General features: G+C 43.3%; 1 protein-coding gene across 1 annotated transcript in view; it reads right to left on the bottom strand.

The window, feature by feature from the left end:
• Positions 1-863: 863 nt before the first annotated feature.
• Positions 864-18,811, bottom strand: part of GALNT10 (polypeptide N-acetylgalactosaminyltransferase 10) — a 133,455-nt gene continuing 115,507 nt past the window's right edge. Inside the window, exons 8-12 of the mRNA XM_075068191.1 lie at positions 17,094-17,201; positions 11,953-12,174; positions 10,787-10,903; positions 8,570-8,719; positions 864-6,830 (exon numbers count right to left, since the gene is read on the bottom strand). Coding sequence (XP_074924292.1) covers positions 6,663-6,830; positions 8,570-8,719; positions 10,787-10,903; positions 11,953-12,174; positions 17,094-17,201 — 765 coding nt within the window. The 3' untranslated portion in view covers positions 864-6,662. The remainder of the gene's footprint in view (positions 6,831-8,569; positions 8,720-10,786; positions 10,904-11,952; positions 12,175-17,093; positions 17,202-18,811) is intronic.

Genomic DNA, 18,811 nt, shown 5'->3' with positions numbered 1-18,811 from the left:
AGGGAGATGATTCAGGAGAGAGACAATGAACGCAGGAGGACAGTTGGCATCTCAGCCCACAGGTAGGGGTATCTGGGTTAAGCAGAAGCTTCCTGAACTAGCAAGGAAAGCGTGAAGTTTATGTCAGGCCAGATGTGCAGGCGTTTGTTTTAACCCTCTCCTTTGATGGCTCCATACCTTTGGGTGAACACACACCACTTTTCTTTTTAGAACTGTTTTGTGTCACTTTAATCAGCTGCTGGCCACATGTCCGAGAGGGAAGTTTCTCGCAGGTGCCAAATATAGTAAAGTCTATTATGTTAACATGGCTGGGAAACCAGAGGTCCAGTGTGAGAGTGGGTGAACCATGGGGTTCCACCTTGAAGGAAGGAAGCTAAGTCTGTCATCCGAGGGGTGTGCTGGAATGGTGGTTGCAAGAGAGTCTAAAGCACAGTTCACCTTCTAACCATGACAGCATCCCATTCAGTTTCCTTTGTGGAACTCTACAGCATGCAGCATTCGAAACCCATTTTTAAAGTACTCCAAAATTAGCACCCCTCAATTACCAGGAAAGTTTGCTAGCCTAAGAGACATGTAGCACTTGTCAATGGAGAGCGAGCCTATAGCGTGGCAGTGGGTCCATGCGTGTGGGGCAGACTGAACTCCAATGTTGCTCTGCAGGAGGGCAGCTTAAAGTGACTATCCCAGTAGAACAGGACTGGAGTGCACAATGAAGGAAGCACGTGGGGTGATGGGAAAGTAGCTATGCTCCAGGTAAGTCCCGAACCAGGATAATTATTTTGTTCTCATAAGAAGTAGGGGGGACGGGAAAGCAATTGTTGCAGAAAAAAAAAAAGGGAGAGTAATTTCTGCATACACAGATCTTCAGAAAAACATTAAAAATTTATTTTAATTATAAAAGGAAGTCCATTCAACTTTTAAAAACACTATGCATTATCTCTGATTGACTCCAGTTTATGAAAGCTACTACATAAAGTGCTAAACATCCTTTACCGTCCCCAGATATTAGGAGTGGGGTCCTAATGTGCCCAGAAATAAATATACACTGGTTTACGAGGCACCATCCCATCTAGTTTTAAAGTAAATAAGTTAAAATGCACGCAGTACAAGGAGTGAATCAACTCAGACCTTATCACTGATAACTTGGGGTTCCCATCCTAAAAAAGCTAGAGCTATTTGTTACTGTTATTTTAAGGGCTAATGTTTTAGTCTGTTGAACTGATTAGTTTCTATGTCATTTTTGTAAGCCAAGTTCACATTTGCCTGCTTGCTAATTGGGATCAGAGCTTCCTTCCTAACACAGAATGAGCAGTTTTAAAGGCCTGCATGGCTCCCAGTGGCTTCCAATGAAAAACCACACATCTGTTGGAGTCATTGAAGCCTTCTGGGTAATACAGAAGCATCAGGAAAGCTCAGAACACAAAGTGAATAGAGGAAGAGCCTACTCAACTAGCAAAGGCAGAGTCACAGAAAAACCTGGACAAAGGTCTTATTACGATTTTCATAAATCTGTCATTGTCTAGTTTTATACATGGATCCCACTACAAAGGAACTAGTGGAGTGTGAGTTCAGTTAGTGTGGGTGACATTTAGATAGGGCAATCTGACTGGTTAATCAGTAAAATGACTTCGTTATTCCCATGCTGGTGGGAATCTTCATCTCTCAACTTTCCAATACCTGACTGACTACCCTATTTCCCTAAGGAAATGTGGTATTTGATTCAAAGCTTTGTCTGTGAAGAACTGTAATGTATCTTACAACATTAAGTTGTTCTTACATAATGCTTTTCATCTGTAGTTATCAAAGCACTTTACCAAAGGTATACATTACCCACATTTTACAGATGAGGAAAACGTAGCACAGGGGAAGCCAAAAGTCAAACAGCAGGTCAGCAGAAGAGCTGGGGATAGAACCCAGGTCTCCGACTCCCAGTCCAGTGCCTTACCCACTAGCCCACACTGCCTCCCCTGTAAAAAAACAGGAGCTTATTTTATTTTTAAAAATACACTGGATATCACAGAAATTAGCTTCAAGCTATTCATTGTTGGTTAACAGTGTTTTGCCAACTCGCTTTCCACAATATTCATCTGGTTAAAATGAAACAAAATACAAAACATTAAGAACACTTGATGCTAAACAATCCTTTTGTAGTGGAAATGACAACCGGTTCGCTGGTTTTTATGTCAGGTAGTGACTGGCTTGGGCGCTTAATGGCCCATTTGGTGTGGGCTGTTAACTCTGAAATGTGGCTTGTGTATTTCATTACTTATCTGCTTATGAGAATGTAGCATCCAGGTAGAATGAAAGTGTGGCATGACACGCATGTTTGAAAGCCAATCCTACAGCCATTGACTGTTCTAGATCTCTTAGTCTTGACAGTTTTATTTGATACCATGTATTACTGGCTGGCTGCAGCAAGCTGTCCACACACCCCAACCACAACATTTCAACATCCTGCTCATATCTCAAAAGAAAGATGTAAATGAAAACTGGCCCCCTTTCACCCAGTGATGCAGTCTGACTTTTCACATGGTTCTTATGTGATTGTCCTCACTCCTAAAAGGGTGTGCAATTACCATAACGATACGTTGGTAGCTACAGGAGCACCGAGATCCACTGTTAGTACCAATAACCAGTTACTTGTGAAACCTCAGTGCTCATTAAACTTCCAGTATTACCACTACAGACTTCCAGCGAGGCAAGGGGGAAACCTGCTGAACTGGCCTTACATAGGTATAAACTACCACAGAACGTTAAGAACAGTGGCTGAGGAATTGCTTTCTTGCTACTTCTGTATTACAGATTTGCTCCCCACTGATCCATGGTGTTGAGTTTATGGAAGTTACCACATTATCCTTTCACTTAGATTCTGATATGCTGTTGGAACCACTTATGAAAAGCTCTGTATCTGAATACATTGAGTATGAATTGTGAACTCCTGGATGCTGTTCCCTTGATTAAACAGATATTATACGTGCCTTTATGAGGGATTAAACATACAGCAACCAGCCCAAGAAATTCTCTGGTCTAACGTCAGTTGAGCTCCTACTCTATGTCCCAAGCGTAACCCTCAGTGGATACAACAGGGACCATCACTCGAAGAAGAATGAGGCTTCCATCTCCAGACTTCATACTGACTGTGAAGAAAAGTACAGCCATTAATGGATACTCTTAACACAGAAACCCCGGAGCCCCTGCATCTACCTTCTGTTATCCTAAAATTTGTACTTAAAGTCAGACATTTAAAAACAAAAAAAACACACCAGAATGTTAATTGCACACTGCATCAAACTCTTGTACATCTGCTCCCCAGTCCGCTTCACTCTTGTCCAGCAAGGCACTAGGAAATGGTTCAAGTTTAGGCATTTGCTGTACACTTGCATTTAAAAAGGCACATCTTTATTTTAACGATGCTGTATTCCCCTTTCATTAAACCTCACACAACATTCCACTGGGGGGGGGGGGGGGGAGGGAGGGAGGGATTGTTGCTAAAGCCTACAGGAAAACTCCCTGCACCCAGGTAGTTTGCTCACAGAGGTCAGACATTAACACCACTATGAAATAGGCAAGAGACGCAAGCGCATTTTGGGTATTGAAATGTATGTGAACACACCACACAGCAACCCACTGGACTTCAGGATTCTTATATGCAGTCTTGCCACAAACTAGAGAATTTAATGAAGCCAGGGGCAGAGATTTTTTTTTAAATTACAGTTTTGAAAACTACTGTATCTGGATGTGAAAAGCATGCGTTTTCCATTAGGTAACCGATCGCATTTGAGACCTGATCTTGACTTGCATGCAAATGTGAGGATTTGTTTATGGATTCATGCTTTGGTGATTTTTGCTTATAACAACTAACTAAACATAATTGGAATAATTAGCCTGATTGCTCAGCAAAAGCTCAATTAAAGATGAAGACTGAGAAATAGAAATTATATTTCTCAATCAGTAGGTGGCCGACTATGGTAATACTTCCCATTAGTCAGCAAAGCCTCTGGGGCATTGAAATGTCTAATTAATGTAAGTAAAATAGCAGCTCAAGGAACACCACTGACACAATCAGACATAGGCACACTGAATTCATGGGACATTCATGTTTTGAAATCCATAACTTTGTGAAATGAACCAGATTGACAGCACTTCAACTGAGCTGGAGAGACCACCCTTAAACGAGATTAAAGCATTCCTGGCCATTCAATTCTTGGCCTCTGTGCTGAGCTGGGCAGCAGTGGTAGCGGTTGTGAGAGTGGTTCTGTGACCAATATCTGTCAAGTAGGAACTGCATTAAGATCACCTAGTGTTTTGGTGCATGTTGCCAAACAACTGCCCTTGAGCCAAAGTCAAATCACTGACCTAGATATCAAAGGCTCCCTACCCATTACCAATCATCTCAGAAGCTTGTGTCCAACATGCTGGACAGCTAAAAGTGTCCAAAACTTTACTCACAAGGTGAGCCCAAGTACAGAGAAAGTCATGTATTTTAAACAGAAGCTGATCCCCTAATGAAGTGGAAAACTAAAATGCAGGCATTAACGTGACAGCACTGCTAGCTGCAGTGGAATGATCAACAGATCATGTACCGACCTTGTGTTCCAATTATAATAAACTAGTGCTCTTCACGTACAGTGTCTTGTTCCACAGATATTAAAACATTCATAAAAGACATCTCATCAGGCCATTTAGTGAGCCACAGTCAGTACAGCCAGACTAATGAGAGCATTAATAACTTAAGGAAAACATCTGACAGCGACTTGCCAAGTACTGGAAACTGGCGCTTCTCCCCATGGTATTAAAAAGTGCTGCTAATGAGAAACATGTTACAGATATTTAGAACATATAAAATTATATTTTAATCAAAGAATGTTAACCCAGTGTAGCATTGGTCTAGTTTGTACAACTCCTCTTGCTGTGGTATGCTGGCATCACGTAGGGATCACAGAAAAAATATGGACTATCCCAAAGGGCACTCAAGTCTCTGTCCTCCCACCCCTCTAAATGAAGCAATGCTCGACTTCAAAGGACTATGTGAATCATTTGCAACAATGCTGCAACGAGCAACATCACAGAAGTCAAGTCTGGGTTTACTACTTTTGAGATTCGGCACGCCATGCAGCAAGCCCACTGATTTATGCGGCAAAGCCGCATCAAATTCTGCACCATCATTAGGAGATGACAAAGTCACCTGATAAGCACTGGATGTGCAGAGAGCAGGCAGCAGCAGAGGCTGAACTACTGTCTTGCGGTGAGCAAGGGGAGGCCTGGAACACAAGGCAGCTGTCACATTGGCCTCTTGAACCTGATCAGAGCAAAGCTCTCTTGTGAAACTTAGGAGCTACACAGCAGGGAAGATGCCTGAAGTGTGGTGCTTCATGCCACTGCAGGAGCAGAGATCCATTACTGTGCTGCTTAGGAGACCCCGAGAGCAGCCTGCTCTTCCCAAGACAGTGCTTTGGTCACTTCAGCCCCTCACGCTGCTGCATGCTTCACAGTCCCAGAGCTGGCCACATGTAGAGTGCCTATAAGGATAGGTGGACAAGCCAAGCAGCTGGTGATGATAGGAAAATGGTTAGTTTGGTAGATTTATGCAGCATCTTAGCAGAAGGATAACTATGCAGTCATTTGTGAGAGCATAATGGCCTTGTGCACAGGCTTACCCTGAGGTTACCTCAGACAGATGGCCTGCTGGCCACAGAAGACCACAGACCAAATTAAACCCTGGGTAGCAGTCTCAAATCCATCAACTTCAGTGGCATTGCAGCTGCTCATGCTAAGAGTGTATTTGGTCCCAGGTCTCTAGAGGGAAACTGGAGATTTTCCCATGCAGTAGATTTTATGGCGAGGATCCTTGGAATGTTTCTATCCTAAGGCCACTCTATACTATGAGTGACTGTGCATTGTGATATTAGCCATCGAAGAACCTGTGGCGAGAGTCACCACAATTATTTTAGCTGCAGGCTGTCATGTTACTGGAAAACCTTTTTTCTATTCCTTCATATTGAAGAGACCCAACGATGGGTAGCTAAGAGCAAGGTGCATGGACCTGAAATTGGGTTTTTTCTACCAGTGACTTGTTCTCACTGAAGCATTAGTCTCAGCTGCCCTTAGTTCACTCAAACTGTTTTCTGTTAAGAGATCTATTCCTTTGGAAGGCATTATGAGGCAAAGATGCTTTAAGCATATTTTGGTTTGGTGCACAGAAGAGAAACATACACTTAATTTTTCTATTGCATTTTAAGTTTAGATGCACTGGAAGTCAGTGTATTTGTCAGGTGCTGTTATGTTGACTTTGCACGGTAATTTTGAGTGCAGGTTTTACTTGGATAGATTCTGGGAGGTAAAGTGACTATTTGGGAATGCTTTAGCATCTGGGACAGTACCACACGTGATCTAAATGGAGGTTGAACCAGGTTCACAATCCTTTAAAAATAGAGTTTCTGATGCCATCTTGACAGGCAAGTGACTCGGGTAAAGCCTCATGGAATTCCATCATCCCCAAAAAGAGAAAGATGCAGCATCTTCAAAATAAAGACTGGCCAGCTGGTCACACCCTCTCCTGAGATTCTCCCTTTTACCTTGTTTGTTTAAAAAAAATCTTTTACTTTCTTTTGTAACCCTCCCCGGTAAAAACTATAACTGTAAAATATATATATTTGCAGTCTTTAAAGATCAAGATTTCTGTTAAATTTTTCCAAGACGGTTGAGTTTGTGTGTTCAAATATCCATTGCTGTGTTGGAGAAGAGGGATTGCAGGTATTCATAAAGATCTTTCGGTCACTCTCGCTGCAGTCCATACAGCTACCGCTTACTGGGTGGTAAAGAGTCTTGTCCTGAGGAAGAGAAATTCAAAATCAATTTGCTTGATTGAGGAACATTCTGGGGGTCTACGGGGAAGGGAAAGTCCCACTGAGGAAACAAGGCTGAGCCCATTTTAGCCATTTGCTGCCCTATAGCATCTAGATACAAACCTTTAAATGGAAGGGTGTGCATGTCATTTGGTCTCGCCCTCCTAGATACATTACCCATTGCTTACTTTTTTCACCCTTGCTGTTGGTTGCAGACAACTCATTGAATCATGAGCTAGAAATGGAAAGGACTTACGTCTCTCACCTAACATCTAATGAACTGTAAGCTCTTCAGGACAGAAAGTTTCTTACTTGTACATGGTGCTCTAACCAGTTATTTATGGTAGTCCACAAATTAAGAAACAGTCCATTCCCCTTCCAATGTAGGACTGTTCCTCCCCTTTTATAGTGCTTTGTGCAGTCTGTTTTTAAATCCTCAATGAGTGAGGTTCCAACACTTCCCTGGGGAGACCATGACATCCCCCACTTCTACAGCAAACGCTACTGTTACTTTTGCTGTCTGCCTCTCTCAGTGCTTCTGGATGAGCAGAATGTATCACATCTGCATCAGTGAGTGCTGGAACTGGTTCAGAAATCAACATTTCCTGGGGAGCCCTGCCTGCACACTTGAAATGCTAGCATGGCATGGGTCTGGCTGTGTTTGTCTACATTTCCTCTCCTTGCCACTGGTACCCAATCCAACCCTTCCAACATCTGCCAGGCAAAGCAAAAGCAAACTAAAGCTAGATTCTTCAGCCTGCAGGCTCACGTTCCACTGTTTACCCTCCAGTCACACTGGGCATTACAGATTTGGAGTGTGTGTGTGGGAAATGCGCATTCTAAATAAAAACCTCTTCACCTGTTGCTACACAAACATTGCTTGTAGAGAATTAATAAGTCACATCTGCTCAAGGCAGGAGCATCCACATTATTAAAACATCAACCTGACAAGCCCTAGTACACCTTTGTGACCAGGTTGTGCATTGCAGGTATGGCATTACTGCACAGCCAGAGAGCTGTGGGTGGAAACTGCAGCTGGTTTAACAGAGGGTCTCCTCGCTCGCTCTCTCTTGTTGGCATGACACTTAATGCTGTTCCTTCCCATTTCTAAAAGGAGATGAAGGGAGCCAGCTCCATCTAATAAGGGCATGTTAAGGGGAGACTAGGAGCCTTGCATGTCTGTGAGCAAGCGGGGCAGGACTGATGGCAGCCTGACTGAAACCAATCTGCAATCAGGCAAGAACAGAAGCTGGTCTTACGCTGCCTCTCATATATCCAAGTACTGGACTCGTGTACAAGCCCACACTGAACCAGATGCAGAGCTGGTACAAGCAGATGCAGTTTCACGGAAGTCACTGGAGTGATGCTGCTTGTGCCATTAATGAAATGTGGCTCTTGTGCCAACACTAACAGGACCTTGGGCAGGCTCTGCAGAACAAACGTGAGAAGCAGGATGCTTTTGCTGTCTCCTAGTGGTTTTTATACCCTCTTCTTACTCATGAGCTCCTCAAGAAATCCTTTTCCATTCACGTAGGTGAAAAAAAGATATGCCTACCCCATCTTGCCCATGCTGCTTTTATTAATGCTAAATGACAATGGATTCCTATAAATTCTCTTGCCACAGCTACATGAATCACATGCGAACACCACATGAGTCATGTTATTACAAGAAATCTCAGGTGTTCATGGAATGATGTGACACATCATTAAGTAAACGCACTCACTTTCCTGTATCTCCACAGCTGATTCCCCTTCATTCCGTGACAGTCATAGAGGGTCACAGGGCTGCTGTGGGAAATGGCATCGAAACAGAACTTCTTTGTGTGCTGAGGGTCCCCAGGACGGATATCTTCCCTCCAGCTGAAGGTGAATACCTGCCAGGACAAACACGACCCTCTTAGAATGGGATGAAGGAGAGTGAATGAAGAGAAGCCATCCACACTGAAGAGCTGAAATTCTTCTGTTTCCCCACAGGGCGTAGCACTGCTCAGCTGGACAGCACTTTTCGAGATGGCAAGTCAAGAAATCTTTTAGAAACAAGCCACTTCCACTGTCTGGTGGCTCCTCAGTTTGGTATGTGGATATCTCAGTGGGAGTATTACACTAATAACTAACTCACTGATTAGAACGCTTGACAGTGCAGAGGGTAGAATCAGCAAAGAGCTACAAGACACCCCTGTTAATAATGGTTCTGTGATCTGCCATGGTAGCCTGCACAGAGCATCAGGGAATCTAAGATCAAGCCCTGTGTTCCCCAGACCACATGGGGCTCCCTAGAAGCAGCATGAGCAATCCAGTGGGAGGGTACAGAGGCTTCAAGACTCAGCGTGGTAAATTTATGGAAGGGATGGCATGATAAAACTGTCTACAATCGCACACAGCCAATTTGCAACTGCTAGCAGCAAATATCTCCAATGGCCGGTGTTGGGACACTAGATGGGTGTGATGGAATCCACCACGGTGCAGCCTGGGACTGTGGGAGCCCCACACCCAGCTAGATTGCATGAATGCTCCCAGAGCCACTCATGAATCACCCAGAGAAAGGCACCAAAACCAAATCTCCCAGCACTGTACCCCAGGAATATACCGTCTTGCACTGCTCAAGATAAGCATTGCAAATTTATTAATTGGTTCACCAGTTCAACAATGGAAAGTGAACATACACCAGCCTTTGAAAACATGAGCAGCTTTATCACACTTCATACAAACTCACTGGTAAAGATAAACAAACAAATGTACACCTCCACCCCGATATAACGTGACCCAGTATAACATGAATTTGGATATAACGCGGTAAAGCAGTGTTCCGGGGGGGGGGCTGCACGCTCCAGTGGATCAAAGCAAGTTCGATATAATGCAGTTTCACCTATAACGTGATAAGATTTTTTGGCTCCCAAGGACAGTGTTATATCGAGGTAGAGGTGTACTGACTATAAAAGGTAGATTTTAAGTGATAGGCAAAAAGTCAGTTCATTACCAAAAGAAATAAAATATAAGCATGCAGTCTAAACTCTCAACCTTATTAGACTGGCAGCAACCAGATGAAGCAGTTTCTCACCCCACTGTATTTTGCAGTCCTTAATATACAGGTTTTTAAACCTGGGCCAATCTCCTGTGTTGGAGTCTTGTCTTTTTGGACTGAATCGCACAGTAAATTGGTTTAATTTTCAGTTTTCCTGCATCAAAATTGATATGCAACAGACCTTTATCTTCTAATACCAAATCCATTTCCCTGAGGAGTTATGTATTGCTCCATAATAGATATGTTGTGTTCTTGATCTTTCCTCAACTCGGCTGCTACATTTTAAGACTAATACTCCCCCCGCCCCCCGTTACAATAAAGCTGTCATTTCTTGCACCTAATGCATCAGGAGAGTGGATCGATTAACCTGGCTGGGCTATCCCTCTCCCCAGCAATGGTTGGGATGTTAATCATGCATTTGCTTCCTGTCAGAGGAATGATAGTAAGTGTTATTGAATGTGCTTGCAGGTTCATCAATATGCATAGTGTTCCCCTCTCTCATTTCTTTCAACAGATGCTTTGAAGTTAATATTCACTTTGTCACATATCACAGTTGCCTTGTTACCTGTTTCTTTTATTGTTTTGGTATATTCTTTCCCTTTGTTATTCTCTTCTGTTCACCCCAACCCTTCAAAAGACTAAAAGGTAAAAGCTCCACAAGGAGCCTTCCAGGCTCCAGTTGCTTTTACACTAACAATTGCAGTCTACTAGGAACAGCATCAGTACATTTGGTACTTAGGTCACAGACCACATTTCACTCACGTTGCACAGCACTGTGCCTCATTACCCAGAGAGGTGAAGCCATTGTGATATTTGTAGGTCTTAATTTGGATGATCGCAAAAGTGTTTATTTTTAATGATGCTTGTCCTCACCATGATCCTTCTAAAAACAAATGTGTTATGAGGAAGACTCGATTACCTGTACGTTGTTCCAAGCCGCCTCTCCTCTGCCTTTCGCACAGGTTTCCAGCCTGAGTGGGGAGCCCAGAGTTCCGTGTTTCATATCTGCACACAGACCAGTTCCCATATTACGGATCTGCAATATTAAATTGTTAATTATGTTACACTTTTGTCCAAGTGACAGCTAAGAGGCAGCTCAAACGGTAGTTTTAGTACAAAGGTTCAATGTCTCACATTATTATACAATTGAGCTGACATTGCTACAGCTGGAAAGAGGCACACACAGTTTTTAAGTCAAAATAGGGATGACCGTATATAGCACAGTAATCTGCTGTAAGTGCCCTGCATTTAGCTTAAGAGAAAACATACACTAGAGGATGGCAGAGCCTGTTGTTACAGGGGGTCCCTGGTATACGTTGGCAGTTGCATTCCTGAAAAGGGCGACTGATACTAGGGAATTTTCCCCCATAAGAAATAACGGCCTGCCCTGCTTTTTCTTGCCTCCTCCCCTCCACCTCCGTCCCTTCCCTCTCCGTGCCTTCTGAATGCCAGGGAAGCACCCAAAGAAAAGCCACGCAAAAGGTGAAGCGACGGATATGCAAAATGACAGATAAGGGGGAGACATATCCTGGGGCCCCCCTGTATTTAACAATAATTCGGGGGAACAAGCCTTAAAATGTATGGGCTTCTTATCCCTAGGCTAGACACTTTACAATGAGGAGCGGTACCACCCTTATTTTTACAGATGGCAAAGATGAGGTGCAGTGAAGCTAACTGCCTGGCCCAAGGTCTCACAGGACATCTGGGTTTTATTTCTATTTTGATTCTTACTTCCCCAATCCCATGTTCTATCCACTGGATTATGCTGCTTCCCCTAAAACATGGTGCACTAATTGAAAGCTTACAGAACAAGCCAGCATACAATTTTTCATGATCATGTGCTAATGGAAACTGCCAGCCAAGAGGTCTGCTTTGTTCCTGAGCAGGCCAGTACAATGAAGCATACAGGAATTCTGATCTGACGCACTCCGCACAGAATCTTTATGAATAAGGACGTAATGTCTGTTCGTAGGAATGGAGCTAATAGGTATCAGGGCTCATGATTAGCTCTATTATTTACAATCCAAAATGGCCTGGTAGATCTTTCTGGCTTGTCAACCCTAGCAGTTCCTTAAATGAACTCACCTCTCCCCAGGCAGCAGCTGGGGGCTCCACTGGTGGGTAGAATTTTGGCAAATCCCAAGCTACCTCACTCATGAACCATTTGAAACTCTTGCAGTTGAGATTGTTGCGAAGTTCCTTCTGAGCAGTCACATCCCCCGCGGAGAGATGCCGGTACTCAGGTCTACGCTGGTAAATGTGCTCTGCGTATTCATCCATCCACACTTCAGCCACACGCTTCAAGTTCTACATAGGTAGCGGGCATGCATGGAAGGAATGGGGAAAAAATGTACGTAAAAAACTGTCCATTCAAACTCTCTGCATTAGAATTCAGAGCAGGTCTCATGTTTTTGCTCAGAAAGGATTTCCATTAACACAGGCGCCCTCTTGGGCTGCTCGGAGCAAGATAATTTTTAGTGTTATTCTCTACTTCCAGGGGAGTTATAGGAAAAGGTCTGTTTGGTTGATGTCAAAAGAGAATCCTTGGTGGTTGGCCATTACACATGGTTCCTTGTGGCTGTGGAAATAGCACTTAGCCAGAACTTGTTTTAAATACAAGTCAGAGCAGAGACAGTGATTTTAAATACCACTGGGCACTTTGAGGTCTGAGATGACAACTTCCCACTCCTCTGATCCACCCTGCCACATCCTTTCTGAATGAGATCTGCAGCCCCCAGTTTTGGAGAGCATCTTTTTACAAAATTCTCTCCTCTCCACTGTTAATTCTGTTATATACAAGACTAAGAGAAACTTAACCTTGAGGCACAGGAAGTGGGAGACTACACACACTAGAGATGCAGTCCCTTCAGTACATCCCCCACTGTTTGCTTCCTGTTAACAATACAGGTATCACAGGTTTGCCTCTGACCAAGTCACTTAAAAAAAACAATAGCAAAGCCAACTCGATTTCCATACTGGCTCTAAAATGGGACTCAAGTCTTCATTTGGGAGAAAAACTCAGATATATTGATAAAAATATCAAGCAGGTAACGGCACACACTGAATTTTAGTTTCAATACATTACTAAACCAGCATTTCAGTGCAAGGAGTTAGCTAGCATTAAATCCACAATGTAGCTATACACAGCCAGTATATCCAGTGCAAAGCACCTGGTGTGCTGCCTAACATAGTGAGTACAAGATGTCATTAGTTGCCAGGCACCAGTCAGGGAGTATTAGGCACTCTCACTGGAATAAACTTGCTGGACTGCCGGGCACAACAAGTACACCTGATGTACCAATTTCAACGGAATGCACAACTGGCAGCAATGCATTTGCCATGGAGGATTAGAAGCAAAAACAGCTGAGGCAATTGCAAGCAAGTGACATTCTTATCCAGCTCCAAATACAGTCCAGCACTCTCCTTTCATGAGGTGTCACTTTGATCTGATTTGCCACCAATTAAATGTAAACCTTAGCCTAAATGTTCTCCAAGTCTGGTGATTCCAAGGTTTCCATCAGGACACGCCCCCATCCTGCCCCTAATTCCCTCTGACATCCTGGAGGAGTTAACAAGGAATCGGAGGATTCTAACATTACAGGGGAGATGAAGAGAACACTGCATCTCTCTCTGAAGTCATTACTTTGTCACTTTAATACATTCCAAATATATAATTAGGGCACAGTCTCGTTCAAGTGAGGTATGTTCTGACCCGCTGATGTAGATATAGCCAGGTAGGAGCACTGTTTCTCGGTTTAGTTTTGTATCCTTTCTGTTTCTATTATCTTTTCCCACCAGAGGGCACTACTACCCTTTTTCAATTTACTTGAAAACCAGAGGCAGAAAACAGCAGCATACAGTACTAAAGATGACAGGTTTCACTTTTACAAGCTGTACTAACCAACAATCCATTACCCACCAAAAATCTACCCTTTCCTTCCTCAGTTAGGGCTTCAACCTGACCATCCACTTTAATCTGCTGCTGAGAAACATTTTCCTGACCAATGAGATCTTTCTGTGCTTGATCTAATTCCAGATTCACTTCTGAGACATTAGACAGACATTCAGAAACTCCATTAATAGACAAACAGCTTTTTCCCACCAGGTTAGAATCCCCCTCTCCCTGGCCATAGCAAAACTGGTTAAACACTGAAAACTGCTCAGAGTAATACAACATACCAGAGTAGTAGCCATGTTAGTCTGTATCAGCAAAACCAATGAGGAGTCCTTGTGGAACCATAGAGACTAACACATTTATTTGGGCATAAGCTTTTGTGGGCTAAAACCCACTTCATCAGAAGGTGCCACAAGGACTCCTCGTTGTTAGCATTAAGGATGTAATCTTTCTTCTTTCTCAACTACAATATTGAAGAAATTTCACTGGACAGGCATTTCCTATAACTGACCTCACACTGTACTGGAAGAATATGAGGATGAAGGGGCTCTTTTTCTTTAACTGATAATTTAGGAAGTTTTAATAGGTTTGCAAAAATTTGCCATGTAAATATCAAACACAAAAACAATCATTACACCATTGTTTGCAGTGTTGTAGCTGTGTTCATGCCAGGATACTAGAGACACAAGGTGGGTGAGATTATATCTTTTGTTGGATCAACTTCTGGGGTGAACGAGAGAGTTAAAACACAGCTCTTCTTCAGGTCTGGGAAAGGTACAGAGTGTCACAGCTAGATATAAGGTGACAAATTATTTAGCGTAAGAGGGAAAAGTGATGCAGAAGACCATTTAAGAGGAAGTAGGCAATTAACACTTCTGTAGTCACATGACAAAGGAGGTTAGTGAGTTACCCGACTGTTGTAATCATGAAACCAGTATTTCTGATAGCATGATTTTATGAATTCAAGTTCCCAGGCTTGTCTTTTGTAGGTGATGGCCTATGACTGAAGACGTGTTAATTGCCCACTTCCTCTTAAATGGTCTTCTGAAACATGTGTTTTACTCTTTAGGCTAAATAAACTGTAGCTGGCTGGGACACACTGAGTACCTTTCCCAGACCTGAGGAAGAGCTCTGTATAATTTCAAAAGCTTGTTTTTCCACAAACAGAGGTTCCTCACACACCTCGTGGTTCTCATATCCTTGGACCAAGACAGCAACACCACCACTGCAAAAAAAACCTAAGTGTCAGTCAGTTCCATGCCAGGGTGCCTAGTTACTATGATGGGTGCCCTAGAAATACCTCTTCTGCTTTCTTTCAGTTAGTAATGCTCGTGCTCATGCTGTCCTGTCTCCTTACCTCACTCACAGATAGTGCCTCTTGCGTTTATTCTGGTGATCACAAATTGCTGCGCTTCTCTAAGCCCTCCTCCAGAAGCATCAAATATGGACACATTCCAGTTTCCACAGCACAATACAGGTTGCATGTTTTACAATACGTCCAAATACTCCGCAGTTCCCATCTGCATGATTAGTATCTGTGCTTCCCTCCTGACACCCCGCCTCCTACGTTAGCAGCATGTTTCTGATTTACGTTTCACCGTTGGCCCCGCTGCAGGTGCTCAGCACAGGGCACAGCTGCAAAGGGGTTGCCTCTGACAATGTTGCTAGTTTTATGCCTCAAATTAGCACTCATTGTGAGCCTTCCCTGCTTATTCTGAGCATGTATTCAGGCAACTCTCCAGCAGCTCACATGTTTGCCCACGGTGAAACAGGCCAGGCATTCTACTGCTTTCTCTTAAGTCAGTGCAGAATACTTAATTCTGGAGGGGCTCGGCTTTGGATAAAGGGCAGCCTCTTTCCCTTCTCCCACTCCTTTGAAAGGCAGAGTCGATCTCCGTTTATCACCTAGCATTGCGGTCTCTATTCATCCCTGGCTACCAAATGAAGCCTGGATCAGGCGGCAAACTAGTTTCCTACCAAACACCAGCAGGAAGGTGGAAAACACCCCAGAAGGGGATACTGGACAGGGCTGTAGTCGCTGTGTCAAATACTCCAGATGGGGGGAAGGGGCCCTACCGATGATGACTGCTGCAGTAGGGGACAGCTCTGTGCAGAGTCGCACATTATTCCAAATTTTTTTGGATATTTTAATCCCCCCTTTAAAGAAATAAGTTGCAGCTTTGGGGGTGGCTGATGCTCACAGTAAGTGGGGCTGAGATCTACTCATTTGTTCCTTCCTATTGCTTCCTTTGCTCTTACCTTCTTCCTCCTGTACAGTGAACTCCCTGATCTATCCAATGCCCCTTTTCTCTCCCACCTGCCTCAGACACAGCAACTCACTCTCCTCTCCATTCACTTATCCCTTACGTTCCTATTCCCCTTGTAGGTAGTAGAAGGGTGGTTTGCTCCATGGGGCGATGTACTTCTCTGGTAGAGTGTCCTTGTTTGGTGTTTTTAAGTGTAAATCCTGGATTTTCTCCTCGGAGCATATTCAGTGGTATGTGTGTGTTAACCTGTAGCTGTATCTACACTGCTACAACAATCAATACTCTGCACAACACACCCTTCAAGATTCATGCCTATCAAAACATGTGGTGCACTTCATCAAGTGCACTAAACACCCCAGTAACAACTATGTGGGTGAAACGAAGCAATCACTATGCATGAGTGAATTCACACAGAAAAGTGATAAACATCGTATCTCCCATGGGTGAATACTTTTCACAAAATGATCACTCCATATCTGACCTCTCAGTCTTCATCCTCAAACGAAACCTGCACACCACCTTCATAAAATGAGCCTAGGAGCTTATATTAATTATATTTGAATATAATAATGAGATCCTTTTATTTAAACAGAGTATTACCATATTATGGAGAGAGAACACCTATGACCTGCTATGAGGCTGAAAGTTCTTTCTATCATTGAAGCAGCACAATCACCGTCCTGTACCACACTGCCCAGAATGTCTTCTAAGCTATCATGACATTGAAATTTTACACAGTGATAAAAGCATACCGTACCTTTTACTGGGATTGTATTGCCAACAGCCAGCCAAGCACACAGCCCCATAACTCCAAATACCCTGACAATTTTGGTCAAGATCCAGAGTAGCTTCTGGTTACTATTAGATTTCCTCTCTATTGGAGGGGGCGGGGGAGAATGAATGTACCTTGCCCTAACAGAGGGACAAATTTGCTAAGCCAGTAGGTCTTTTTCCATCTCTAAGCATGATACAAGCTAGGGAGAGTTGAGGCTTGTGGAGTCCTCAACATGCCTGTCCCTGGGCCTCTAAGGTTGCAAAGGAAGGTTATTTAGAAAAACACTTACCCTTGCCAGACTGACTCCTGTTGGAACCTTGTAAGGAACGTATTTCCTGTAGATATGACCCACTCGGGAGCAAGGGATGTCCTCCATGCGACCCCCACACATCCACACCTGTAGGATGGCAGAGAGGAACAGACACAATCGGAATTCACTTAAGTTGAAAAGCAAAACACTTTCAATATAGGAACATTTACAGAAGCTTTGTACTTTAAAGACTGATTCAGCTTGTCCCTCAAATACTAACTTCAAACCTGACTGCTGGCTGCACACAGTCGGGCATCTTTCAGTTTAGCCAACGGATTAGCATATTGGCTGTAGAGATGCTCTTTAGATCCTTGGCCATCGGGCGGGAGGAAGCAAAGGACTCTTTCTGAACAGCCCAGCTCTGACACACACTATTTCCCAAGTTACGGTGGAATGGTGTATTACTGCGCATAGGGATTAAAAATTGGATCCCCATGCCAAATCCTGTGCTCTGCGTCAGGCAAGAGCTCCAACAGTAACTTGGGGGGAGAACACTACAGGTCAGATCATGTGCTATTGTGGAATTATTCACAAGCCTGGCTAAGCTTTGAACCAGAAAATACTGGCTCCCATGCTTTTGTACTGTCGCTGGGTATCAGAGCAAAGTCTAGGTCTAGGAGATCAATGCTATGCTTTTAATGCAGACACACACTCCTAGCTTCTGCAGCCCTCCAATTACTGGAAGTCCCTGTCTGGTGAAAACAATTACATTTAAAAAAAAAGTAAGAGAAAGTCAATGGAACAGAGCATTAGTTGCAGAATAATGACCTGATCTTGATTACTGTCAAGGTGAGGCCAAGAAGTTTATCTTCCATGCAGAGACATTGATTCTGTGCCAACATCCTTTTAACATCTTTCTTTCATACCTAGATTAATGCAGATGTAATCTTTTTGCCTGACTAAGTGAATGAAATAGAGTGAATGCTGCTCTCTGTACCAGTGAGTAAATGCATTCCAGTAGGTTTGAGGAATACATTTAGGGGCTTCAGCCAATCAGAGAACATCTAATCTATAAGTTAAAAATAGGATATTTCACTTTTATTAAGAGGACTGGCTTCTGACTCAGCTGGCTTTTTATATAAAGTACTTGTCTTAGCAAAGGAGGGGCATACAAACACTTAACTACCTGACAGAGGCTCCATTTGGTATATTCCTGGTTCCTACTGATCTTCAAACAGCTTCTTTTATTTTCTCCTGCTTTCATTTAGTAGGACACACTTGACATTGTCTTGCCTTTGATTTGATACCCAAATCCCATCTCAGTACCCAAAAGCTCTATATGTGAGATACCCCATAAGTCTTCATGGGAATATGCTTCTGAACGTGGATATGATATAACTGGAATATGTTTTATGCTACATATGCCATGTAACGTATCTCTGTAATGGTTAGGATCTACTGAATACATTCCTCCTATTTGTGTGCATGTATCATTTTTGTTCTTGAAGTTAGGAATATTGGCTGTGTACTTGCTTGATAATCTTAGTGAAGTATTTGGTCAGCTTCTTAAGAAAGAAATGTGCAAATTAACTGCCCAATCAAGAACCACATAAGCCAACAATGAACTCAAAGATACCAATCCACATCGGAGCTTTCCCAGGAATGTGGCTTGGCTGGTAAGAAACTCAGTCATGCATGGACATGTGACTTGCCCATGTGACTCCAAAACTCCATCTTGGAGCTTGACTTTGCACAGG

Source organism: Chelonoidis abingdonii, chromosome 7 (genome assembly GCF_003597395.2).
Source record: "Chelonoidis abingdonii isolate Lonesome George chromosome 7, CheloAbing_2.0, whole genome shotgun sequence".
NCBI lineage: Eukaryota > Metazoa > Chordata > Testudines > Testudinidae > Chelonoidis > Chelonoidis abingdonii.
This window is presented reverse-complemented; position numbering and strand designations above follow the sequence as displayed.